This window comes from Eulemur rufifrons, chromosome 7 (assembly GCF_041146395.1).
Source record: "Eulemur rufifrons isolate Redbay chromosome 7, OSU_ERuf_1, whole genome shotgun sequence".
In the NCBI taxonomy this organism is placed as follows: domain Eukaryota; kingdom Metazoa; phylum Chordata; class Mammalia; order Primates; family Lemuridae; genus Eulemur; species Eulemur rufifrons.
Window position 1 is genome coordinate 167,231,160 of NC_090989.1, and position 21,659 is coordinate 167,252,818.

The window sequence follows — 21,659 nt, forward strand, 5'->3', positions numbered from 1 at the left end:
AAAGTTGCACAGACGTTGGTCCAAACCACAGCTTCAACATTTCTGCAGCTAGTCAGTGAGTCTCCATTGTCCATTTGTGCTAACGGACATGTTAGTAACTTACAGGGGTTTTCATATGGGGATAACATATAAAATAACGAGGAGGAACATATTGACTTCTCTTTTTATAGTTGTCTCATTTTTACTTTAAAATAGAGTATCTGCTTTATTATGGATCTGACTTACCGGTCACATGAAAAACACCGTAGGGTCTTTTTTTCTCCACATAATTCCATAATGCGTCATTTCTCAACCTTGTTGTTTATTACTGCCCATCCCCCAGGAGCCTTTTCAGATAGTTTTTCTGTAATCACCCTCTAGCCCGTGAAATTTTAATACTAGATAGATTGTATATCTGATTATGTACTCCATGTATATCTGTGCTTCAAAGATAAAAAGAGAGATTTTTGTCCCCTAAGAACAAAATTGCACCCCATTGGGTGCAATATCACCCCTGTGAGAGTGCTTGCCATGATGTGGTGAGACCTCCCGAGTTTCACATTCCACCAAGAATGTTTTGAGGTCAAGGTCTGGCGAGTGTTCGTGTTTATTTTTTTAAATACTTGTTTCTGGTTAATTACTTAACAGAAGTATTACCTGTATTCTCAAAATAAGTGTCTTCCTAGATCACACTAGCATCTTTTGACCCCCATCCTAGGTGTAATCATTACTAATGGTTTAGGAAGTTTCCTGTTAATCTTTGTGTGTCTTCCATCACTGGTTTTGATTTGTATTTATTTTTTCTTTAGATGAAATGATGTAATTCTGCAGTAATAGTTATGCAGCAAGCTTTTTTTTTTACTGAATGGTGTCACATACTTCTACTTCCTTTCTAAATTTCTATGCATTTTTAAAAATTTAACTTTCAAATACAAATTAGTAAAAAAACTGCCTCTTACTATTTCCTCTTCTTCTGTTAGTGTTATAGTGTCTTAAATATGCTTGCAAATATTTTGTGGACATAAAAATATATATATATGGTCATTTATTTTCTCATTTTTTAAACACAGTTGGTAACATTATAATGCATGTTGGGTTTTTTCAGTTAAAAATATAACATGGAGGTCATTTCGTTTTAGCTTAATGAAGTTTCTTTTTTCCCCCTGAATTCCAGACCATTCCATTGTATTGACTTGCCCTAATTTGGTTAACTAGCCCTTTGGTGATGGATATTTATCTTGTTTCCAATTGTGGATATTACTGATGCTGTTGCCATAACTAAACTTAACCTTGTAGAAATGCAGGTGTATCTGTAGAGTTAACACCAGGGTCAAAGGAGGAGTGCACATTTGTAGTTTTAATAGTTATTGTCAAATTTTTTCAGTAAGGATTGAATCAGTCTCCCAGTGGTGATAAGTGAAAGTGCTAATGTGAATACATCCTTGCTAACTGTTTGTAATCGAAAGCCTTGATGTTTGTAAATTTAGTAGGTGAAAATCTCACCTATATAAGTTTAATTTGTGTTTCTCATTATTCATGAGGTATACCAGCTCTTACATCAAAGAGCCATGTGTATTTTCTTCTCTTTTCTTTTCTTTCTTTTTTTTTTTTTTTTGAGATAGAGTCTTACTCTGTTACTCAGGCTAGAGTACAGTGGCATCATCATAGCTCACTGCTACCTCAAACTCCTGGGCTTGAATGATCTTCCTGCCTCAGCCTCCTGAGTAGCTGGGTCTATCACTGCATGCCACCACACCTGGCTAATTTTTCTATTTTTTGTAGAGAGGGTGTGCCTTTATGTTGCTCAGGCTGGTCTCAAAGTCCTGGGCTCAGGTGATCCTCCTACCTTGGCCTCCTAAAGTGCTGGGATTACAGGCCTGAGCCACTGAGCCGAACCTGTATTTCCTTTTTTTGTTTTAATTGTTGGTTCATATCTGTGCCCATTTTTAAATGGGGTTTGGGGTTTATTGATTTCTAGAATCTCTTGGTATATTAAAGAACTTTTTGTGGTATAAATTACAGATGTGTTTTATTGCTCATTTGTCTTTTGATATTTCTTACGGTGATTTCTACAATGCCAAAAATTAAATACCCTTTAATATATTTTATTTTATCAGTCTTTTCTGACTTTGGGTTTAGGTAGTATGTACAAATGCTTCCCCTGTTCTAAATTTTTCCCCAACTGCTTCCCCTTTTATTCATTTATTTTAAATATTTAAATCTTGAACCCATTTGGAATTTATCCTACAGTTATCTACTTTTGAACTATTGAATGGTATTATGTAATGTACGCAGTTTGCTTAGCAAGTCCTGTACCAACTGATATTTACGTTATTGCCAATTGTTTCCTCTTATAAAGATTGTTGAAATTTAATATGCTTCCTTGTAAACATACGTGTTAGAATTGTTGGGGCCTAGAGTACGCACATGTATATATTACTTACATTGCATTGCTATCAGAGAAGAGGTACTTTGTGGTGTTTTGGAGCCAGGCTCAGCAAATATTTTCTGTAAGGGCCAGTTGGTAAATAGTTTAGGCTTTGCTGTCTCTTTTATAACTCTACAACTTTGCTGCTATAGCATGAAAGTAGCTGTAGATAATATGTAAGTGAATGGATGTGGCATGTTCCAGTAAAACTTTATTTACAAAAAGAGATGGAGGGCTGGATTTGGATCACAGGCCGTAGTTTGCAAACCCCTGTTGTAGAGCATAGTTTAGTCCTGTAGATCTGGAGTTGACTCCTGGATCTGTCACTTACTGTGTAAGGGCAAGTTCCCGAGCTTCTGAGCCTCAATTTCCATATCTGTAAAAGGGGGTACATATTTGACACGAGTTGTTGAAAGGATCAAAGATAAAATGTAGAAAGTTTTCATAACTGTAAATACAGTGAATGTTGTATCTCCAAATGGATGATGCATTGGTAATGTCGTTCTATTGATGCCTACTCTTAAATGTTGCTCAGTCATTTAATAGCAGAGCTAGGACTAGGGCAGGGGTGGAGAACCTTTGCATGTTCAAAGTCCTTATCAATTTAACTATAATCAAATAAGGCTGCATTCAAGAAACTTCAGTTAGATATACTTAAAATGTACATTAGTTTGTAAAAATCTAACTGCTATGTACTTAATAATTTCAAAAAATGAAAACTATTTTTTAATTTTAAAGTTAACCTTTTAATGACTTTGTTGTGTCTGCTTTTTGTTGGAAAGCATTTGAATATTTGGTTGCAGCGTGGAGGTCCCCAGTTTCAGTTGATCCTCTAGATGGGTATCAGTCATTTGTGACCTTAAGGGCGTCTGGATTTGAGTTAGGTAGGAGAATGTAGATTCACAGCAATAAGTGGTTGAAAATCAAGAAAGCATTTTTTGGGTTGCTAAAGGTGTAGGTATTGTACTGCATTTATCTTGAAAGTTGTTGAAGATATCTGTTCCCCTTGTTCCATTCACAAGAATGCACAAAGCGAGTAACTCTTTGTAGCAAAGAAAATCTTCTGTTATGACCTGAATGAAGTGTAAAACCTGCACCTAGTCAGTAATATCAGCTGATTCATGCAAAGCGATTGAATAATATATATTTTCCTTCTGAAGTATTGCATGAAGTTGTTCTGTTAAGTCAAAGGCTAATTCACGCTGCCGATCACTTAATGATTCTCCTTGAAAAAGGCAATTTATTGTACTTTGAAACATTATCAGGGTCTAAGCATCCTGCAGTGTTGGTGATGCATTCTTTCACAATTTCTACATCCCTGAATGGCTTCCCTTTTTTCCCAAATATATAAGCTGCTTTATAGGTTGCTTTAGTGGCATCATTTCCAGGTCTTATTGCTGCTTGAAAGAATTCTCTTTGCTTTTGCTTTTCATCTTTTAATTTCTGCAATACAGCCTTTCATGCCTTTCCCTCTAAAACATTTGTGGTCCTTATGAATGTTATAATACTGATGAGCATTGAATTTCTTTAATGTTGATATCGCAGTATCACAAAGCAAGCAAATCATCTTATCTTTAGCAGAAACAAGATAATATTGCAATTCCCAATCCTCATTAAGAAAACCTGTTTTTTTCCTGCAGCGTTCTCTTGGTCTTCTTTGACATGATGGGCTGTTGAGCAGACAATTAAAAAAATACTATAGAGCTGTGCAGCTATTCACAAATTCCACTTCAAACAGAAACGTAGTGCACCTGCATCGTTGTCAAAAGCTGATAACAGACTGGTGTACTCAACCCCCATAAACTCTTGCCAACCAGTCTCACGCAGTAGCAGTGCCAGGGGGAATTTAGAACTAAATCATGAGTGCAGCTCTCACTTTAGCTCGTATGGCTTACTAATGTTCTAATTCTGCTGGTCCATCCGGGAGGATTCTTTCATTGAAACTTATTTTATTCTTTGCTGTCTTAAATATGTTCATTTTAAAAATAAAGTGAAAATATAAAATGTATCAATAAAAATAAAAGGATTTGTTCCGTAAAATTTGGATTTAGCCAAAAGGCCACACTTTAGAACCCAGAAGACCACATGGGGCCTTAAGGCTGCAGGTTCCCCACCCCTGGACTAGGGTATCAAAAAACTCAAACTGTCAAAATAGATCATATTTTAATGCAACACATTTGATTACGGGTTTTTCCTTTTGCCTTAGAGTCCAATATAGCTTTGCAGCACTGTTACTGATAACATTGTTATTTATTTGTTCATCATAGTTTCCTTCTACTCATTTTAAAATATTGCATTAAAATATTATTTTTTTGATAACTGAGTTTCTGTCCAGCGCCTTATTTGCCTTACCCTAGTCCTAGCCCTGTGGAACAGATACGTATTGAAAACAGACAAGTCTCTGACATCATGGGGCTTATTTTCTCATGGCCCTTATACTAGGAAGAGAAATTAAGCAAGGTTAAGGAAATAGAGGCTGGATGGGCGTGGTATTTTAGATAGCTGTGTCGGGAAAGACCCCTCTGATGAGGTAGTTTTTGTCACTAGTATTTCCGCTAAATTCCTCTAATTTGCTTTGTAGGTCCCTTTTATTGGAAGGTACTTACACTGTGGATTTATTGAAATGGAGAAAAGTATAAGTTGAAGTCAGCTATTCACCGTGTGACAGAGGGACACTGAATCCATCATGTTGCTTTGGCTTTACCTCATAAATGTGGCGCTTTATGTCTAGACATTTCCCCAGATAGCATTTAATAGTTAATATATTTTTGGAGCACACACTCCTCCTTTTATAGTTGTCACAGGGAGGGTGTTAATCATCCTGTCTGCACCCTCTGAAGTGTCTCCCAGTCCCACACGCCATCCACACCAGGCCCCTCCGCTGTCGCCCGAGTGCCTCCTAAAACTGTTTTTAAGTCCTTGGTTTTTCCCTCTCAGCCCTTATGTCAGTGGGTTAGAATACGGACTGTTAGCCCTCCCAAGCAAACTCCTGTCTCTGGGAATTTTTTTCCCTTTTTCTACTTGTAATTGAAATTTTTCACGAGCTGGAGCAGCTTCTGTTTAAACAAAACCTTGTGGATATTAGAGCAACGGTGTGAAAAAGTCCTTCCATACAAAGACAGGAAATCTCAGCCTCCTTAAAACCAGACTGTAACTATCAGTTTGGTTTTGCTTTCTGAGATGCCGCTATGACCTTTCAGAATAATGGCATGGTCACCTGGCAAGTCTTTCCCACATGATAACTTGAGCTGTGGCGTGTCTCTGAGAAGGAAAACTTCAGTGAGAGGCGACTATTCCCATTAAATGTTTCATGAATTCTTATCCCATGGCCCCTGTGTTACCAGAGCAAAAATTTACAGCAAGGGACGTCAGAGCTTATTTCCTCTCCTTTTGTCTAAATGAGATCTTTAAACCCTTGCTCAAGTTTATCCTGCTCTTGTAGGGAAAGAAGATAGGAAGAGACAGAGGAAGGAGGGAGGGAATAGGGGATGTTATTTTCATATATTCCATCCGGCATGCATTCCTGATTTTATCTTTATAATATGACATTTTCGTCTTAGTGATGATTGTTGAACATATTGAATAATTTATCTATTGGTCTTTTTAAACTAGCATTCTGATTATATCTTATATTTGTTAGTTACAAATAGCAGAAAGCCTACTCAAGCGGGTTTAAATACAAAGGCAGTTAAAATTGAAAAGTCTAGAGATAAAATTTAAATTTCAGGCATGGTTTGATCTGGTCTCCATCTCTAATTTTTCCCCGCTTTTCTCTTGTTCTTGTCTTTGTACTTCTCAGCTTGCCCTTCAGCTGATTCCCTCCTGATTGCTGGTCAGTCCACTCCCTTCCTCCTTCTTCATTCACATGCAAGGGAGGAGGACAGATGCTCCTCCCAGGCTCAGGACAGAAGTCTGGGCCTTGCCTTGTGAATAGTACCAACCTAAACCAGTCTCTCTGGCCACAGGAATCTTCCATGCACTAATTGGCTTAGGCCTAGATTAATCCCCTTTCCTGAATCAATCTCCTGTCAAGGAAGATGGGATTCCACAAATTGTCAAAGACCAGTCAGGTGCCATTTCTGGATCTGGGGCTGGGTCATGCCATCCAGACCTGAGAGTTTGCATGTGGTTTCTACAGAAAAATACAGATAATCATGTTTTTTGAGCACTTAGTATGTGACAAGTGCCGCTGAACATGCTCTCTGTGTAATGATTTATTTAATCCTTTAAATAAAACTACATCCCTGTGTATACTTTTAGGAAGGGAGGTTGGAGGTTGGCTGAACTGTCAACAAATATTTTATATACCTATTTGATTGTTCCAGGTATTATAGGAAGTGCTCTTATGGAATTTAAAAGTCTCAGGAGTTTTCTGATGATCTAATATAACTCTATAATTTATGTAGAAGGAAATGGAATCTTTATAAAATGAGACCACTGTCCCATTTAGCTCCAGTCTCCAGAGTGAAAACTGGGATGGAAGGAGAAAATGTGTGGCATAGCTGTCCCCCTTGGTAGACAGTGCTGACTGATCTTGTCTTTATTGATGACTAGTCATACAATCTGTGAGTCATTTGGAGCCAGCTTGTGAGTTTAAGCTCATTGCCATCCTTGAGCTAGAACTCGAGCTGTTGGTTCTTGCCCAGTGCTCTTTCCACTGTGCCGTGAGACCTTTTTAGTCCTTGGACAGTTGTTTCTGTTGTGTCTTAACGGATAATCAGAATTCCAACGAAACAGATCTTTGTCAAATAAAGAGTATTGACTACTTGAAGAAATACCTGACTTGAAAGCTGAAAACTTCAAGTCTAGAACCAGCTTCTCTCCATTTTTATAAACATTTATGATTTCTGGCATAGGACAATAGGAATTATCCAATTCTTGCTAATTGTTAATAGCTCAGATGCTTCTTGTTGTAACCAATTCCATGTTATATCCACAAGTAGCAGCAATGAAGTTGGCCCAACTTTCAGTCTCAGTTAGATTTTGAGTGAGTAAATGATGCCAATCAGTGGTAGAAATTGTTATTGAATGTTTGGATGTGGGGCAGATTTAACTTGAAAGATTCATGTTTCTAAACATGCATAGATACAGACTTTATGTCTTTGAAGGACTTTCAAAATCCTCCAGTGTGTGAATTGCATGTGTGTTCATGATGCATGCTTTAATACTGTCATAGTATACACCCATGCAGGCATCACTAATCAGTCAACTCCTTTTGAGCCTCTACTCAGACTCAAGGTCTATAGCTTAGAACTAAAAGGCAGCCATTATTGCTGTCTTCATTATTTGTAATACCCTCTTTTTTCAGAATAGTAAAATAGACTCCTGATGGCTTCACCATCAGGATTAGCACCTGAGACCCCCAGTTTAGATGTTAGTACTGTATCAAATTTTATCTGAAATTCGTTTTTAACATCCAGTTCTGAAATAGACACCCTGGGAAATTAGATAAATAAGAGTTGGTATTAAAAAATAAACAGAGTGGTTTTTACTCCTGGTGTTTGTCTGGCATTATTTCTGGTATTATGTAGTCATTGATAGTTTTCTTAAAGCACACTATCGATTTGAAATGGAAGAATGAAGTTTTTACACGTAGAATTTAAAAACAAAAAATTTGGAAGCATATTTTATTATCTGGAAGATAACTTTATATTTTCTTAATACTGGCTTAAAAATTACAATGTTCCTATCAGCAAAGTTGAAAACTTCATAATTAAACATGAATAAAGTGCAAAATAGTGGCAAGCAACAACGTGAATGCCTTTTAGCACTTTTTCATATACACAAGAATAAATGTACAAAAGGTAATTAAGCTACCAGTACTGGAGAATGCAAAAGAATTGTAAGCCAAACCCCATAAAATTTTTTAATTAAAAAATGGAATAATTTAAAGATGTGTATTAGATTTGGGAGAAAAAGCATTCATTATAATAGTAGGTAAAAAAAATGAATACATGTATTTTTGGATTGTTGCTGTTGGTTAAAAGTAGACAACAAGATGCAGAGTATTAAGCCTAGATCCAGGTAATACTTTTAATATGAGTTTATTGAGGGTGGCATTAATAAGCATATTTGACTAGAAACAGCACATAACATGTATATTAGTTTTGTTTTTAATTAGATTTAGACAGAATTCATTATTTTTAATGGCTTTTCATTAGTGAATAGAAACCATTATTTGGATCTATTGTGGTAAAATAAATTCACGCTACATGCTTATTTTCAGCAAAGTACCTTTTATATATTTAAAGAAACCATTTTTTTAGAATACGAATCATAGGTATTAGAAATCCTTGCTTCTAGGCAAAATTATGATGTATATGCTCTAAAAATACAAATTTTATCTCAGGTCAGTTATTAACAGAATTACATTGAAGTGAGACAGTTTACTTAAATTGTAGAAAAGTCATTGCTGACTAGTTATATTAGTTTTTATTTGGACTTTTCATTTAGTATTGCTGGGATCAGGGTGGGACAAAATGAAAACATTTCTCTCAGATTGTTACTTGATATTTTTTTTTTTTTAAGAGATGTTGCTCAGGCTGGAGCGCAGTGGCATGATCATAGCTCACTGCAGCCTCGAACTCCTGGGCTCAAGCGATCCTCCTGCCTCAGCCTCCCCAGTAGCTAGGGCTGCTGGTGTGCACCACCACATCCAGATTTATTTGATTTTTGTTTGAACAGAATAACTAGTATTGGCTTAAAATTTATGGATGTTGACCAAGTTCTTTGAGCTAAATCTGCCTGAAAGAAACACTGAACGTCAAGTGGGGTCTCAGACTTGAGCCCAGATTTACAGTATTTGCCATTATTTTCATGTGGGGAATTCTGTCTGCCTTAAACAGGCTAGATGGAATTAATCTCCAGTTGTGTGATTTATTCTGCCTACTGTAGAAATATGTCTTCCTGATGCTAGTCTACTGAATTGTAGCATTTCAAAATGAGAAAAATACAGTGACTTGATAATGGCACACTAAGGAGGTAGAAGTGGGTTATTTTAGTGCAGAAATGAGCCATAAATTAAGCTAATAATGTTGTTTCTTAACTACAATCTTTAAAAGAGAATTTCTCCAACTTTATGTATTATAAGGTTTTTATGTAACCTTAAATAATGAAATATCACCCACGAGCTTGCTGGTTTTTTTCTGTAGCCCAGTCTCTCTTTTCCTACATCTTTGCTCTGTGCAGACTCCTTTTGTCCAGAAAGGATTTGACGACAATTCCAGTATTATCCATAAATCAGTGCCCATCTCCCTCATCTGTTATGCCGTAGACATGTGCTAACTGCATACTAGTAAATCCGGTCAAATCTGGAGATTAAAATTTAACCCATATAACAAAACATAGGTTTTATTTGGCTTTGTGCAGTTTTATAAATGTTTTTTTTTTTTCATTTTGTTGACAGAATAACCACTGAAGAATGACCTTTTGACAAACATCAACTAGGAAACCAACTGTATTAGTATTAACTGAACTCCAAACTTTATTCAGAGGTCACAAGTTTTTCCATTAATTTTCATTTTTGATTCCACTATTCAATCTGGAACTTCACATTTATTGTTGTGACTCATTTTAATCTTTCCTGCTTTTCATGACTTTGACCTTTTTGAGTTCTTGTCAAGTATTTTGTAGAATGTTCCCTAATTTGTGTTTGTCTGATGTATTCCTTATGAGTAGACCAGGGTTATGGATTTTTTGAAAGAATACCAAGGAGGTGATATGCCCTTCTTATCCCATCTTATCAGGATGTCCATGATCTTACCACATCTTATCAGGATGTCCATGACAGTCACATGATATTCTTAGGCAGGGATCAAATCTGCAGGTGGTAGATAGAGGGTGCTTCCTGGGGGGCTGGGGATGGAGGACTGCAGGAAAATGCAGGTAACCTCAAAAGCTCAGATTCCTGGTTTTTTCTTTACGCACCTGTGGAACATAAGCGCATGCAACCTTGTCATATAAGAACACCTGTTAATCATTTAGGAATATCCCACACCTGTAAGCCCTCCCCGACCAGGCTAATAAAAGGAAGCCACTTGGGAGTCCTCAACGTCTTTCTCCCCTCGTGGAGACTGACCCATTCCTCTCTCTGGAACGTATTTTCACTTTGTATAGCTATAGCTTCCTTCTTCACTTTCACTTTGTATAGCTATAGTTTCCTTCTTCACTTTCACTTTGTACATAGCTCCCTTTGTCTCTGTAATAAAAAGTGTTTGTGTGGAATTGCTTCTTGTTTGTGGTCACTCTGCTGTACTGGTTCCGCTTGTGATTCCTCCAAGCAGGGAGCCAAAGAACCAGGACAACAGTCCACCAAGAGGCTGGACCTGGCAGTAGCTCCAGGGATGTTAATAGTCATCACTTGGTTAAGGTGGTGTCTGTTAGGCCTCTACACCGTGAAGTTACTATTTTTCTCTTTCCCTACTTAATTCTTTACAAGAAAGTCACTAAATTCAGCCAAAGATGGGATTAAGCTCCACTTCCCAGAGAAGCCAACTGTATTTTTGATTCTTGGCTTCTGCCAAAGTGGGAAATACCTGGCTAAGATGCCCAGGGCCTCTTGAATTTCTGTGTACTTCAGGAAGTGACTCCACTCAAGTGTTTCCTCCGCTGTAAGTAGCCACCCCCCACCCCACCACCTCCTCTGCATACTACGAAATACCCGCATCCACCTACATTAGCCCTTGCTTGGGCTACATATCTGTTCTGTCCATTGTATGGTTAGTTTCTTCAGAGCCTGTTGTACGTTTTGTACACCAAGGCAGTAATCATAGCAGATACTATCAGTACTTATTAAGCTTGTATTGTTTGATAATGCTCTAAGTTACTTTAAATTGATTATCTCATATAATCCTCACACCCACCCTTTGATATGGACACCTTGTTTTGTACAGATGAGGAGGCTGAGCCACAGGCAGCTCAAGTTGTCCAAGGGAACTTGGGCCACCCTGCCCCCTAGAGTCCATTTCTTAGCATTGTGTCTGATACTAAGCAACGCTGAGTGTATATTTAAGTGAATACACTGTTGGATTGATCAGTAAGACAAAATTTCCTCTTTGATTGATGTTCTTTGATTAGAAAGGTCTGTTAAAGCATAGAAAAATAAGAGAGGTTTGAAAATAATTATGCTTCACAAAAGGCATTGAAAGAAAAGGTTCTACTGCACCCTTTCTTTAAAAAAACCGTAGTCGCCTTTGGTGGGCTTGTTAAATTTGCACACAGATTCTTTCATGTACATCACATATTTCTGGCTTATTTTACCTTGTCACAGTTCAAACTACTTTAATATATTAATGAAGAAAGAAAAGGAATATTTATTTCTGAAGTTGACATCCTAACTCTGGAGACCAAGCGAGTGAGGAATACTTAGTAAGAAGTCAGTAGACAGATGTGTAAAATTAAAACTAAAATAATGTCATTAGAAGGCAGAACTCTGGCACTGTTCAGTCTCTTTTCATTCATTTATTTGTACCCAAAAATATGTGTTACGACTCTGAAAGGCATAGGTATGAGCAAGACACAGGAGGAAGCTGTTCTCAGAGAGTTTACCACTAGTGGGGAAGACAGATATTTAAGAACAAGCAATACATTGCAATAGTGATAATAAAGTCCAAAGGAAACCAAGAACCTCTGTATGTCCCTGACAAAGGGACATTTACACTGAGTTCAAATCTTTAGCCAGGGGTTTCAGATGCATTTATTGAATTCATTAAAGAGAAAATATTTTTCACCCTAAGTTGAATGAGAAACACCGTTAGATTCCCGTGGTACATGTAGGTTGGCAAGGTATCTCCATCAAGGTGTCCCATTCTTACAAAACTTTTAACAGGTGAACAGGAAATGACTTTTGGCAGCCCTAAGTGCCCTGTGGTTTCTACCGTGACCCCTTCCTCTTCCCTTTTGGGAATGTAGCTTTGTACATTAGGTTGTCGTGTCAGAGTTGGCGAGCTGTTCAAAAGAGGTCTCGCTACCGAAATGAACATATCCAGCCTGTGCTGAGAGTCAGTAAGAGGAAACTAAAGTACAAATGACTTCTCCTTCTTATTTGATCTGGGTAATTCATACCTGAGAGAGGAAGGCTTCTTGCTAATTGCTCCCCCGCCCCCGCCAGTGCCAACTAGGTTTAAGTTAACCACCGTCTTTACTTAGTGTCATGTTTTTTACTTAAAAGCATTTATTCAAAGTTCTGGAAAACAAAGCATTCAATACTGTGAGACTTGTGCAACTGCAAATGATTAATGATATAATTCTCAGTCTTTTATAAAGTGTCTTAACACCAAAGAGATTTATACAGTGTGGAATGGCCATGGTGCTTCGATGTGAGAATAGGTAATCAATACCTGCAAGCTTGGAAAAAGTGTTCTATTTCCTACACTAATGACATAGGGGTTTTTGCAAGGCAAGGGTGTCTGGAGCATGAAGCACTCCAAAGAAGAATTAATTTAAAATCTGAAGTGGAAGATCAGTTTCAATTAAAATTGCACTTGAACGTATATTGGGTGGAAGTATGAAAGCAAGCATGTAGTCGGCTTAAATCTTCAGATCGTTACCAGGGAATAAATGAATCCCACTGGTAGGAACCCTGATTATATTTTTATAGAGAGCTAAATTATATTTCACCTATGCCGGAAAGGTTATGAGAAATAATATGAATGGCAAGTGCTTTTCTGACATTACAGAATATTTTTTAAAAATTATTACTAGTTGTAGGATAATTATCAGTTAACTGTGTTTTTACAAATGATGACTTTCATTTATTAGTTGAAGGCATATGTATTTCGAGTTATTTTACTGTGTCCCATATAATCTTTTTCCATTGAATGTGGTTTTATTGCACTAGTAAGTTTCAAGAAGGCATCTTACTTATATACACATTCACACAAGTATTAAGACATTAGTTTCCATAATTCGGACATACAGACCCAATTGTGGTTAACCAAAATTCGTATTTTGGTCAGCCATCCAATACATCAACAATCATTGCGTTCAATTTTTCAATGGATTCTTTTGGCATCTGGAAGAAAATTTAAACTGTGGACAGGAAAATTAGAGACATTCGTTAGGTCCCCTTTCCCTCCTTTTTTTCCTACAAATAGATTCAAGATGAAAATAAAGTTTGGCTAAAATAAACGCAAATGCACAGTCTGTCCCTATATGACTCACCACAGTCGTAGGGGATTTTACAAAGCAGGGAAAAGACACCAGTGAGAAGACCTTAACATTTCCTAATATAGTAGGAGTCCTACAGTAAAGAAAATGGTGATGTTAACTTTTGCTACTATTACGGCCCTTATAAGTGTGCCCCAAGGTTGCTAGACCTTTGCCAATCAGCTAACATGTTCTTTCTGATGGTCTGTTTTTACCTTCGTTTTGGGGATGAGGATTAGGGAAAATGACCCAGGAATTAGAGCGAGACTGAGGTATTTGCCAGATAGCAGGAATATGAATCATTTGTGAGGAGCTATGTCAGTTGCTTTTGCAGCCACGAAGCTTCCGTTACCATGACTGAAAAGGTTTTCTGTGGTTGTCCCATTTTTCCTGGTACCATTGTTTATTTCTACTGTGAGCTATATCAGACTTAGGGGACGTGGGGAAAGCCATGACACGTGATTGTGTGGTGGCAGAATGGCCACTATATAGGCTTTTACCTACTGCTAAACTAATAATATGAGTAGTTAGACGTACCTACTACTAAACTAAACAAGATTTTCTTGTATCTTCCGTCATACAAGGCTAGGTATATTGTAAGGCACAAAAATACCCACCCATCAACCAGTATTTTTATGTATATGTATATACATACACTAAACATAGAAATTTAAAGCTAAAAAACCTAAGAGGTATGTGTATGTATATGCATACGCTAAACTTTGTGATCAGGAAGCCTATTTTACCTTCTAAAAATTGTGGAGTTTCAGTGTATTCTGTATCTAATTCTCAAAAAAGGATTCATCTTAATTTTTCCGGCAAAGTTACTTCTTTTCAGCTGGCTCCTCTTGCTTTGTTATGTGACGAAGGTTAAAAGTAGGGTGCAGAAAAATCTAAGAGCTTGTTACCAACTTAGTAGATACTGCTCCTGTAATATTTCATTTCCACAGAGGGCAGAGAGGCAAATGCGGTGTGTTTTTTGTACTTACACCTGATTGGTACCCATTAGCACTATGCTTTATGGTGGCACGCTCTTCCTTTATTTCTGTGGCATACGTCCCCCCCAAAGGCTCTATTTATGTGAGTGCTGAGTCCAATCTGAAGGTGACTTTATACTCCATCCTCCTATGAGAGAGAGGGATTGAGAAGGAGAGATGAACACCCAAGTGTGCAGACTACACCAAATTGAAAAGTCTCACACAGCCAAGGAAAACCTGTGTCGTTGCCTCCCTCATTTGTAATGACTCCCATGCCATCTTGTGCGGCTTTTTCCTCCCTTTTCAAGTTTACAAACTCTTATGCGCTAAGAAGAAAGTTGTATTTAGGCTATTGTTCACAATAGCAAAACATGCTCAATTGATTAAGATGCTTTCTTGTGACTAAATGCTTCGCTTATTTTAGGAATCTTATTTAAAAAATTTTCCGAAATGCCAACAACACTGACAGCCCTTCTGCGTAATTCCTTTAATCTGATTAAAGATAAAGTTAGCAAATGTTTGATTGCAAATCAAGGAGCAAAACTATCTTAAGTAACATATCTTTTCTGAAATCTTCTTGCCACATCAAGCAAATGGCTTTGATCCATCATTTTCAGTACACTGACCTCTTTGGAGTGGGGGCACGTTGGGAGATGGAGTACTCCACTTCCTAAGTCTCTTTCCTTCCATCCCTGACCCTTGAGCCATGAGATTTGAAGTGTGGTTTTCTTTCAACAGGTGCCTATGGTCCTGAACACTGGGTCACGTCTAGTGTCAGCTGTGGGGGCCGTCACCAGTCTCCTATAGACATTTTAGACCAGCATGCGCGTGTCGGGGAAGAATACCAAGAACTGCAACTTGATGGCTTCGACAACGAGTCTTCTAACAAAACCTGGATGAAAAACACAGGGAAAACAGGTAGACTGTGGCTTCTTTACTTGTCCACATCAACATGAAATAATTTTGAGTGTCCCTGGTGTTTACCGTTACCATGACTTGCTCCTTAAAATAATGCACATTGCTGTAGGGAGCCTAAATCAGCCGTTGGTTTGAGAACCAGCTGTGTGACATTGGGTAAATTACTTAACCACTCTGTGTGGCAGTTTTTAAAAAAAGATGTAAAATGTGGATAATAAAATAGTATCAACCTCATAGGATTATAATGATTAAATGAGTTAATAGATGTGAGGTGCATAGAATGAACTTTGAGAAACCTACCCAGTGTGGCAGCCACTAGCCTCATGCAGCTAAATTTGTTTTAATTAAAAGTTAGGAGGCCGGGCGCGGTGGCTCGCACCTGTAATCCTAGCACTCTGGGAGGCCGAGGTGGGCGGATCGTTTGAGCTCAGAAGTTCAAGACCAGCCTGAGCAAGAGCAAGACCCCATCTCTACTAAAAATAGAAAGAAACTAGCTGGACAACTAAAAATATATAGAAAAAGTTAGCCGGGCATGGTGGCGCATGCCTGTAGTCCCAGCTACTCAGGAGGCTGAGGCAGGAGGATCGCCTAAGCCCAGGAGTTGGAGGTTGCTGTGAGCTAGGCTGATGCCACGGCACTCTAGCCCGGGCAACAGAGTAAGACTCTGTCTCAAAAAAATAAAAAAATAGTAAAAACCAAGTTAGATAAGATTAAAATTCAGTCCTTCAGTTGCACTGGGGTCATTTTAAGTGCTCATCAGCCACATGTGGCTAGTGACTACCACACTGGGCAGCATAGAGACCATCCTATCATCATAGAAAGTCCTATCAGCTGGTTCTATCTATCATGCCACATGTGCAATGGAAATAGAATTCTTCTCTTCCTTGAGATTTTGCTTTGCTAATACGTGTTATTGTATCAGAGTGCAGATGAACTATCTTACCCCTTTGTGGACCAGACCAGCAATTCGATTCTTCCACTTCCTTTTACTTGCCCATTTGTCATTCTGGAATTTATGAATATGTACCATCATCTTTTTGCCATTGCTGATGCAGACAGCTGCCTCCCTATCAATTACTATTGTGCAAATATCACTTAACAGATTGTCCATGGAGGGAGCAGAGAATGCTTTGCTGACTTCACTGTCTGATCTGAAAATAAGCACTGGGCTGTTATATTACATCTCTGCTTAGTGCTGCCTGCGGTTCTGTTGATGCCTAAAGATACTTTCCACTCCTATTACTTGACTACTTATAACTTTAGCCCATTAAAACAAGTTTTTTCTCTCTCTCTCGGTCTCTTTTTAAAACGAACCTTTTGTAACCAAAGGTGCCACTGTAAACCATTCTTCGTAATCCCTTTCAGGAGCCTGGGCTGCCTGAAGCCCTCGTGCTGGGCTAAAATGACTTCACTTCCAGCCCTTTGGTCCCATTCGTGTTGCAGGTCACAGAGTTGCTTTTCTTTTAACCTAACTGGCTGCATTGGCAGCTTTGGGGATCCATTTTCTTTCTCTAAACCAGCATTTGTCTGAGATTATTCATGGCTGATTGCTTTGAGTTTGCCAGGCTTGTTCATAGAATTACTTCCTACTCAGCACAGAACGCCCCCATAAACACCACTTCTCCCTGTCTTATGGCAGGCTACCTTGTTCTGTAGCTTGATTCATCCCTGTGGCTAGCTGCTCAGGAAAAACTTGTGAGCCAATAATTTTATTTGTAAGCATTTTTTCATCCCCATCTCTCTAATCCCCCAGCATAGATTGTGTGTGCTTATTGTTACAATTCAGAATTTATTTATCAGTGGTCTGGTCCTACTTTATATTTCAAATGTGGGTGTTCTTTGGAGAACCCCAATGGGAATATTATCTCCAGACCATCTGAATGTGGTGGATAAGAGCTTTGCCACACTGGGTGTAATCAGAGCTTGGAGTTGAGTGCTGCCTCAGTGCCACATTCCAGGAGCCTGCCAAAGGCAATTCACTGGGCTCTCTGATACGGTTTTCTACTTGACTTGCAACGCTTGACAGCCTTCTGCAAAGATAACACGTTTCAGTGACAGCTTTCAGCTTGGTATCACCAATGACAGGTTTTAGACGTATGTAGGGTTCACTCAATGCAAGCTGATTCATGACCTTGGTCTTCCAGAAGCTGATTATCAATCTCTGTCACTCTGCTGACTTCCTAGAGTGATCCACAACTTGTTGCATATCCCCGAGTGCATGTGCCTGATTTTAAGCACAGCTCTCCAAATACGAACATATCTGTCTCAGAGATTTCAGAACCATAGTGTTCTGAGAAGTAGAAATAAATCTTCATTACTTCTCAAACTACTTATTACTGTAAAATTCATGACATGAAATTAGGCCAATATCTCATAAATACTTTAAGAGGATTCTGTAAGAGGGTTTTTAAAAAGTGACAACCAGTTATATGCAATTTCAAACAAGAACATGGAATTGATTTTTTGATCTCTTGATGGAGTTTCAACTTATGGTGATTTAGAAACTTGGGTGCGGAAATCAACTTGGGTAATTTTGTTTTGTTTTTTTTTTTTAAAGAACAAACCTAGTAACTTCTTTCGTTCTGCAGATCTTAAAATGCCAAATGAGTTCATAAATTTTCCAACATTTAGGAGAAATAAGGATTCATTTGCTCTGTTTATTTTGTCTGGATCATACAAAGTCAACTGAGCAGTACCTATCAGTGCAAGCTAAATTAAGGTGGGGTTGATAATTTCTACAATGAATAGTATTGATAGACAACCTAGATAATTCCGGTTTTTATTTTATTTTATTTTTTTTTTTTTTGAGACAGAGTCTCACTTTGTTGCCCAGGCTAGAGTGAGTGCCGTGGCGTCAGCCTAGCTCACAGCAACCTCAAACTCCTGGGCTCAAGCGATCCTCCTGCCTCAGCCTCCCGAGTAGCTGGGACTACAGGCATGCGCCACTATGCCCGGCTAATTTTTCTATATATATATTTTTAGTTGTCCATATAATTTCTTTCTATTTTTAGTAGAGACGGGGTCTCACTCTTGCTCAGGCTGGTCTCGAACTCCTGACCTTGAGCGATCCACCTGCCTCGGCCTCCCAGAGTGCTAGGATTACAGGCATGAGCCACCGCGCCCGGCCTAATTCCAGTTTTTAAAAGGAAAACCCTAATCATTGTACTTCAGATTTGAAAGATGTTACAGTTATAGGAAATGGTGTATAGGGGTCACAGTGTCTTTCTACATTATTTCTTAAAACTACATGTGAATCTACAGTTGTGAAAAAAATTAAATAAACTTTTAATTTTTTAGTTTTTAAAAAGTCATATCATAAACCACGTGCTCTGTCCGTGTTGCAGTCATTCATTTTATATCTATCTAGCATGCCTAGATGGAGAAAAAACTTTTTTCTTCAATCATTAATTTTTAAGCAACTCATATTTTTCTTCTCTAAAAGTATTGTCTTGAACCTTATAGTTCCAGAAAATAAATTTGGGAGGGAGTATTTATTTTTTTCTGATGGAAATTTACAGGTCACTCATCTGTAAAATAGACTCTGCCTTTTGTATATTAAAATATGAATAGAGAAAGTTAATATTTAAAGTGGCCTATTGCATACAGACAGTAAGTTTCTCATAAAACAATCTAAACGCTCAGATCTGTCTTTACCCCCTGAGAGTGCTATATATCCAATCCAGCATAATCAATAGAGTGACTTGGTTGTACCTGGCCCAATTCTTGAAAGCTGTCTAAAATATCTTTAAAAGACAAATAGCATCTCTCTGTTTCTTCCTGAGGAGCCATAACTATCTCTTGTGCCAGTTCCCATTTGATTTCATCTAAAGTTATTTCCCTTTCTTTCATTTTTGTGGAATGAAAAGATAATGCATTCATCAAGAACATTTCAAGACAATCTTGCTGTTCCCAGCATTAGCTTCCAGCTAAATGATCAAAATTTAAGACTTAAGATGGTGCTTCTGATGTATGTTAATTAAGCTGTGGCCTCCTGTGAATTTTAACTGTTGGAAGGCCTTTTCTTTTCTTTTCTTTTTCTTTTTTTTTTTGACTACTTTTTCTTACATTCCACACTAGGGACAAATAGTAAGTGTGTTGCCATAAGGCACATTACTTTCATTTCCCACTTCATATTGGTTTACTATAATTTTTCTTTGGCTGTGTTCTTTCCCATTGTCTGCATGTACTGCAGTGCCTGGCACAGATGGAGTTAAGATGATTGTTAAATTAGTAGAAGACAGTCGACAGCAGGGAAAGTGGGTGTGGATAGGTAGGTCAAGAGCCATTTCCTAGAATGTTACTGAGCCCATAAAATTAAGACAAGGATTAGGAGCCTGTGGCATTGACTGTATTTTACCTGGGTCTTGGAACTTTTACAGTAGAGTAGCACCATAAGAGCACACAGACTTGAGCTGAGAAAGAACAAACTAATGGCAGGCTGGTTCAGAGAGGAAAATAAAATAATAATGACCTCGGTCACTTTCACACGCTATTTCTCTGAACTGAGGATGTGACCCAGGTATGACGTATCAGAGAAGGATGTGGCTTTGCCACTCTGCTTAGACAGGGGTAAGGTAAAGCGAGTGTCTGAAGTTGAAAGACACTTTGTGTTCTTTTGTTCATTGCAGTTCATGGCTCAAACTAACTGCTGCCTCTCTGGAGACAAGGGTGTGAGTCTTACTGAGAGTCAGCACTGGGCTACCAGTACATATGGGCGCCCTACAGGGTTTTCAATGGGCCACCACTCTGTATGGGCGCCCTACAGGGTTTTCAATGGGCCACCACTCTGTATGGGCGCCCTACAGGGTTTTCAATGGGCCACCACTCTGTATGGGTGCCCTACAGGGTTTTCAATGGGCCACCACTCTGTATGGGCGCCCTACAGGGTTTTCAATGGGCCACCACTCTGTATGGGCGCCCTACAGGGTTTTCAGTGGTGATCTTCCCTCCCAACTGATGTATTTCCATGCTTAGCCCCACTCAAGATGTGATTCCACAATACTGGCATGGTTGCCCAAGTGTACCATGCATGTAGAAGCCTTTAGCAATCTTGAGATTTCTAATAAGGAAAGTTCTAGGAAATGCATGTGTGTGTGTTTGTGTATGTGTGTCTTCATATCTTTGTGACACTTTGGTGTTTCTGTTCTTTCATTGTTATTCTGTTTCTATTCTTTCTGTTCTGTTGATGGTCTAGATGTGTCTTTCTCCAGGGATCTCCCCATGAACTCTTTACCTTGTTGCAGTTTCATTCTCTCCCAGCTTTGCTCTTGTGTCTTCTCCTTGAATTTGCCTCCCCTAGGGTTCACCTCTGTCTCTGGGCCTGTTTCCACTCTCTGCCCCTAGCATCGGGCCCTTTCTCTCCCTTCTTCCTATCTTCCTTCTTTAGAGCTGGCCACAGAAGAGAACCAAAGTGTAAAAGATGTTTTTATTTATTGTATCTATGGAATAGACTTTGGTGTAGATAGCAATAATCTAAGTATCTTCTCATTTTAATAAAATCTCACTTATCCCTGATAATGTTGGATGGGGAGGGCCTGGACAAATGAAATACATGAATGATTGTCCAAGTATATTTTGGGGGGGTTCCAAACTCACGTGTTTACCGAATCATTACTTTTATTTTTATTACATTACTACTACACCCCCTCAATTCTTAATGATCTCTAATAGGTGTAAGTGTGGGCCGCTGGCGGTAGACCATTGTGCGGTCCTCATTACTGAATCGTAGTTTAACTCTGAATTTTGTTTGTGTCACTAGTGAATTGGTCATTTCACTTACAGAGAGGGTGCGGAGCTTTCTGATTAAAAGCAAAATATCAGCCAAATAGACAGATGTTTGTAAACATCTGGGTGCAGAGCATCATTTACGTTGGGTGTGCCCAGCCCTGTGTTTGTAATACCCTGTAGCATCTCTGGTTAGCTTAAGGTTACCCCAAAAAGAAAATTTAAGTTTAATTTTTAAAAATCCATTCTTATTTGGTGGGACTGCTAAGTGTGCTTTCACTCTAAACTTTATAAATTTTCCTATTTCAAAGGCCCAAATTCTTGGGTTCTTTCTTCCTGTTACTATCCAGTTACCTGAATCCTGGCACTGAACTTGGAGATTTTTCACGGGGTCTCCCTTTGGCTACACAGAATACAAGCTGTGCTTCGTGTCTGCTAAGCTCCATTGACTTTCTGTCATCCCCACAGCCCCAGGCCCTGCGTTCAGG

The 21,659-nt window shown here is 38.5% G+C and overlaps 1 protein-coding gene across 4 annotated transcripts in view; it reads left to right on the plus strand.

The window, feature by feature from the left end:
- Nucleotides 1–21,659, plus strand: part of PTPRG (protein tyrosine phosphatase receptor type G) — a 668,714-nt gene that overhangs the window by 366,880 nt on the left and 280,175 nt on the right. For all 4 annotated transcript variants that reach the window (XM_069476009.1, XM_069476010.1, XM_069476012.1 and 1 more), the window contains exon 3: nucleotides 15,268–15,447. In XM_069476009.1, the coding sequence (XP_069332110.1) occupies nucleotides 15,268–15,447 (180 nt within the window). The remainder of the gene's footprint in view (nucleotides 1–15,267; nucleotides 15,448–21,659) is intronic.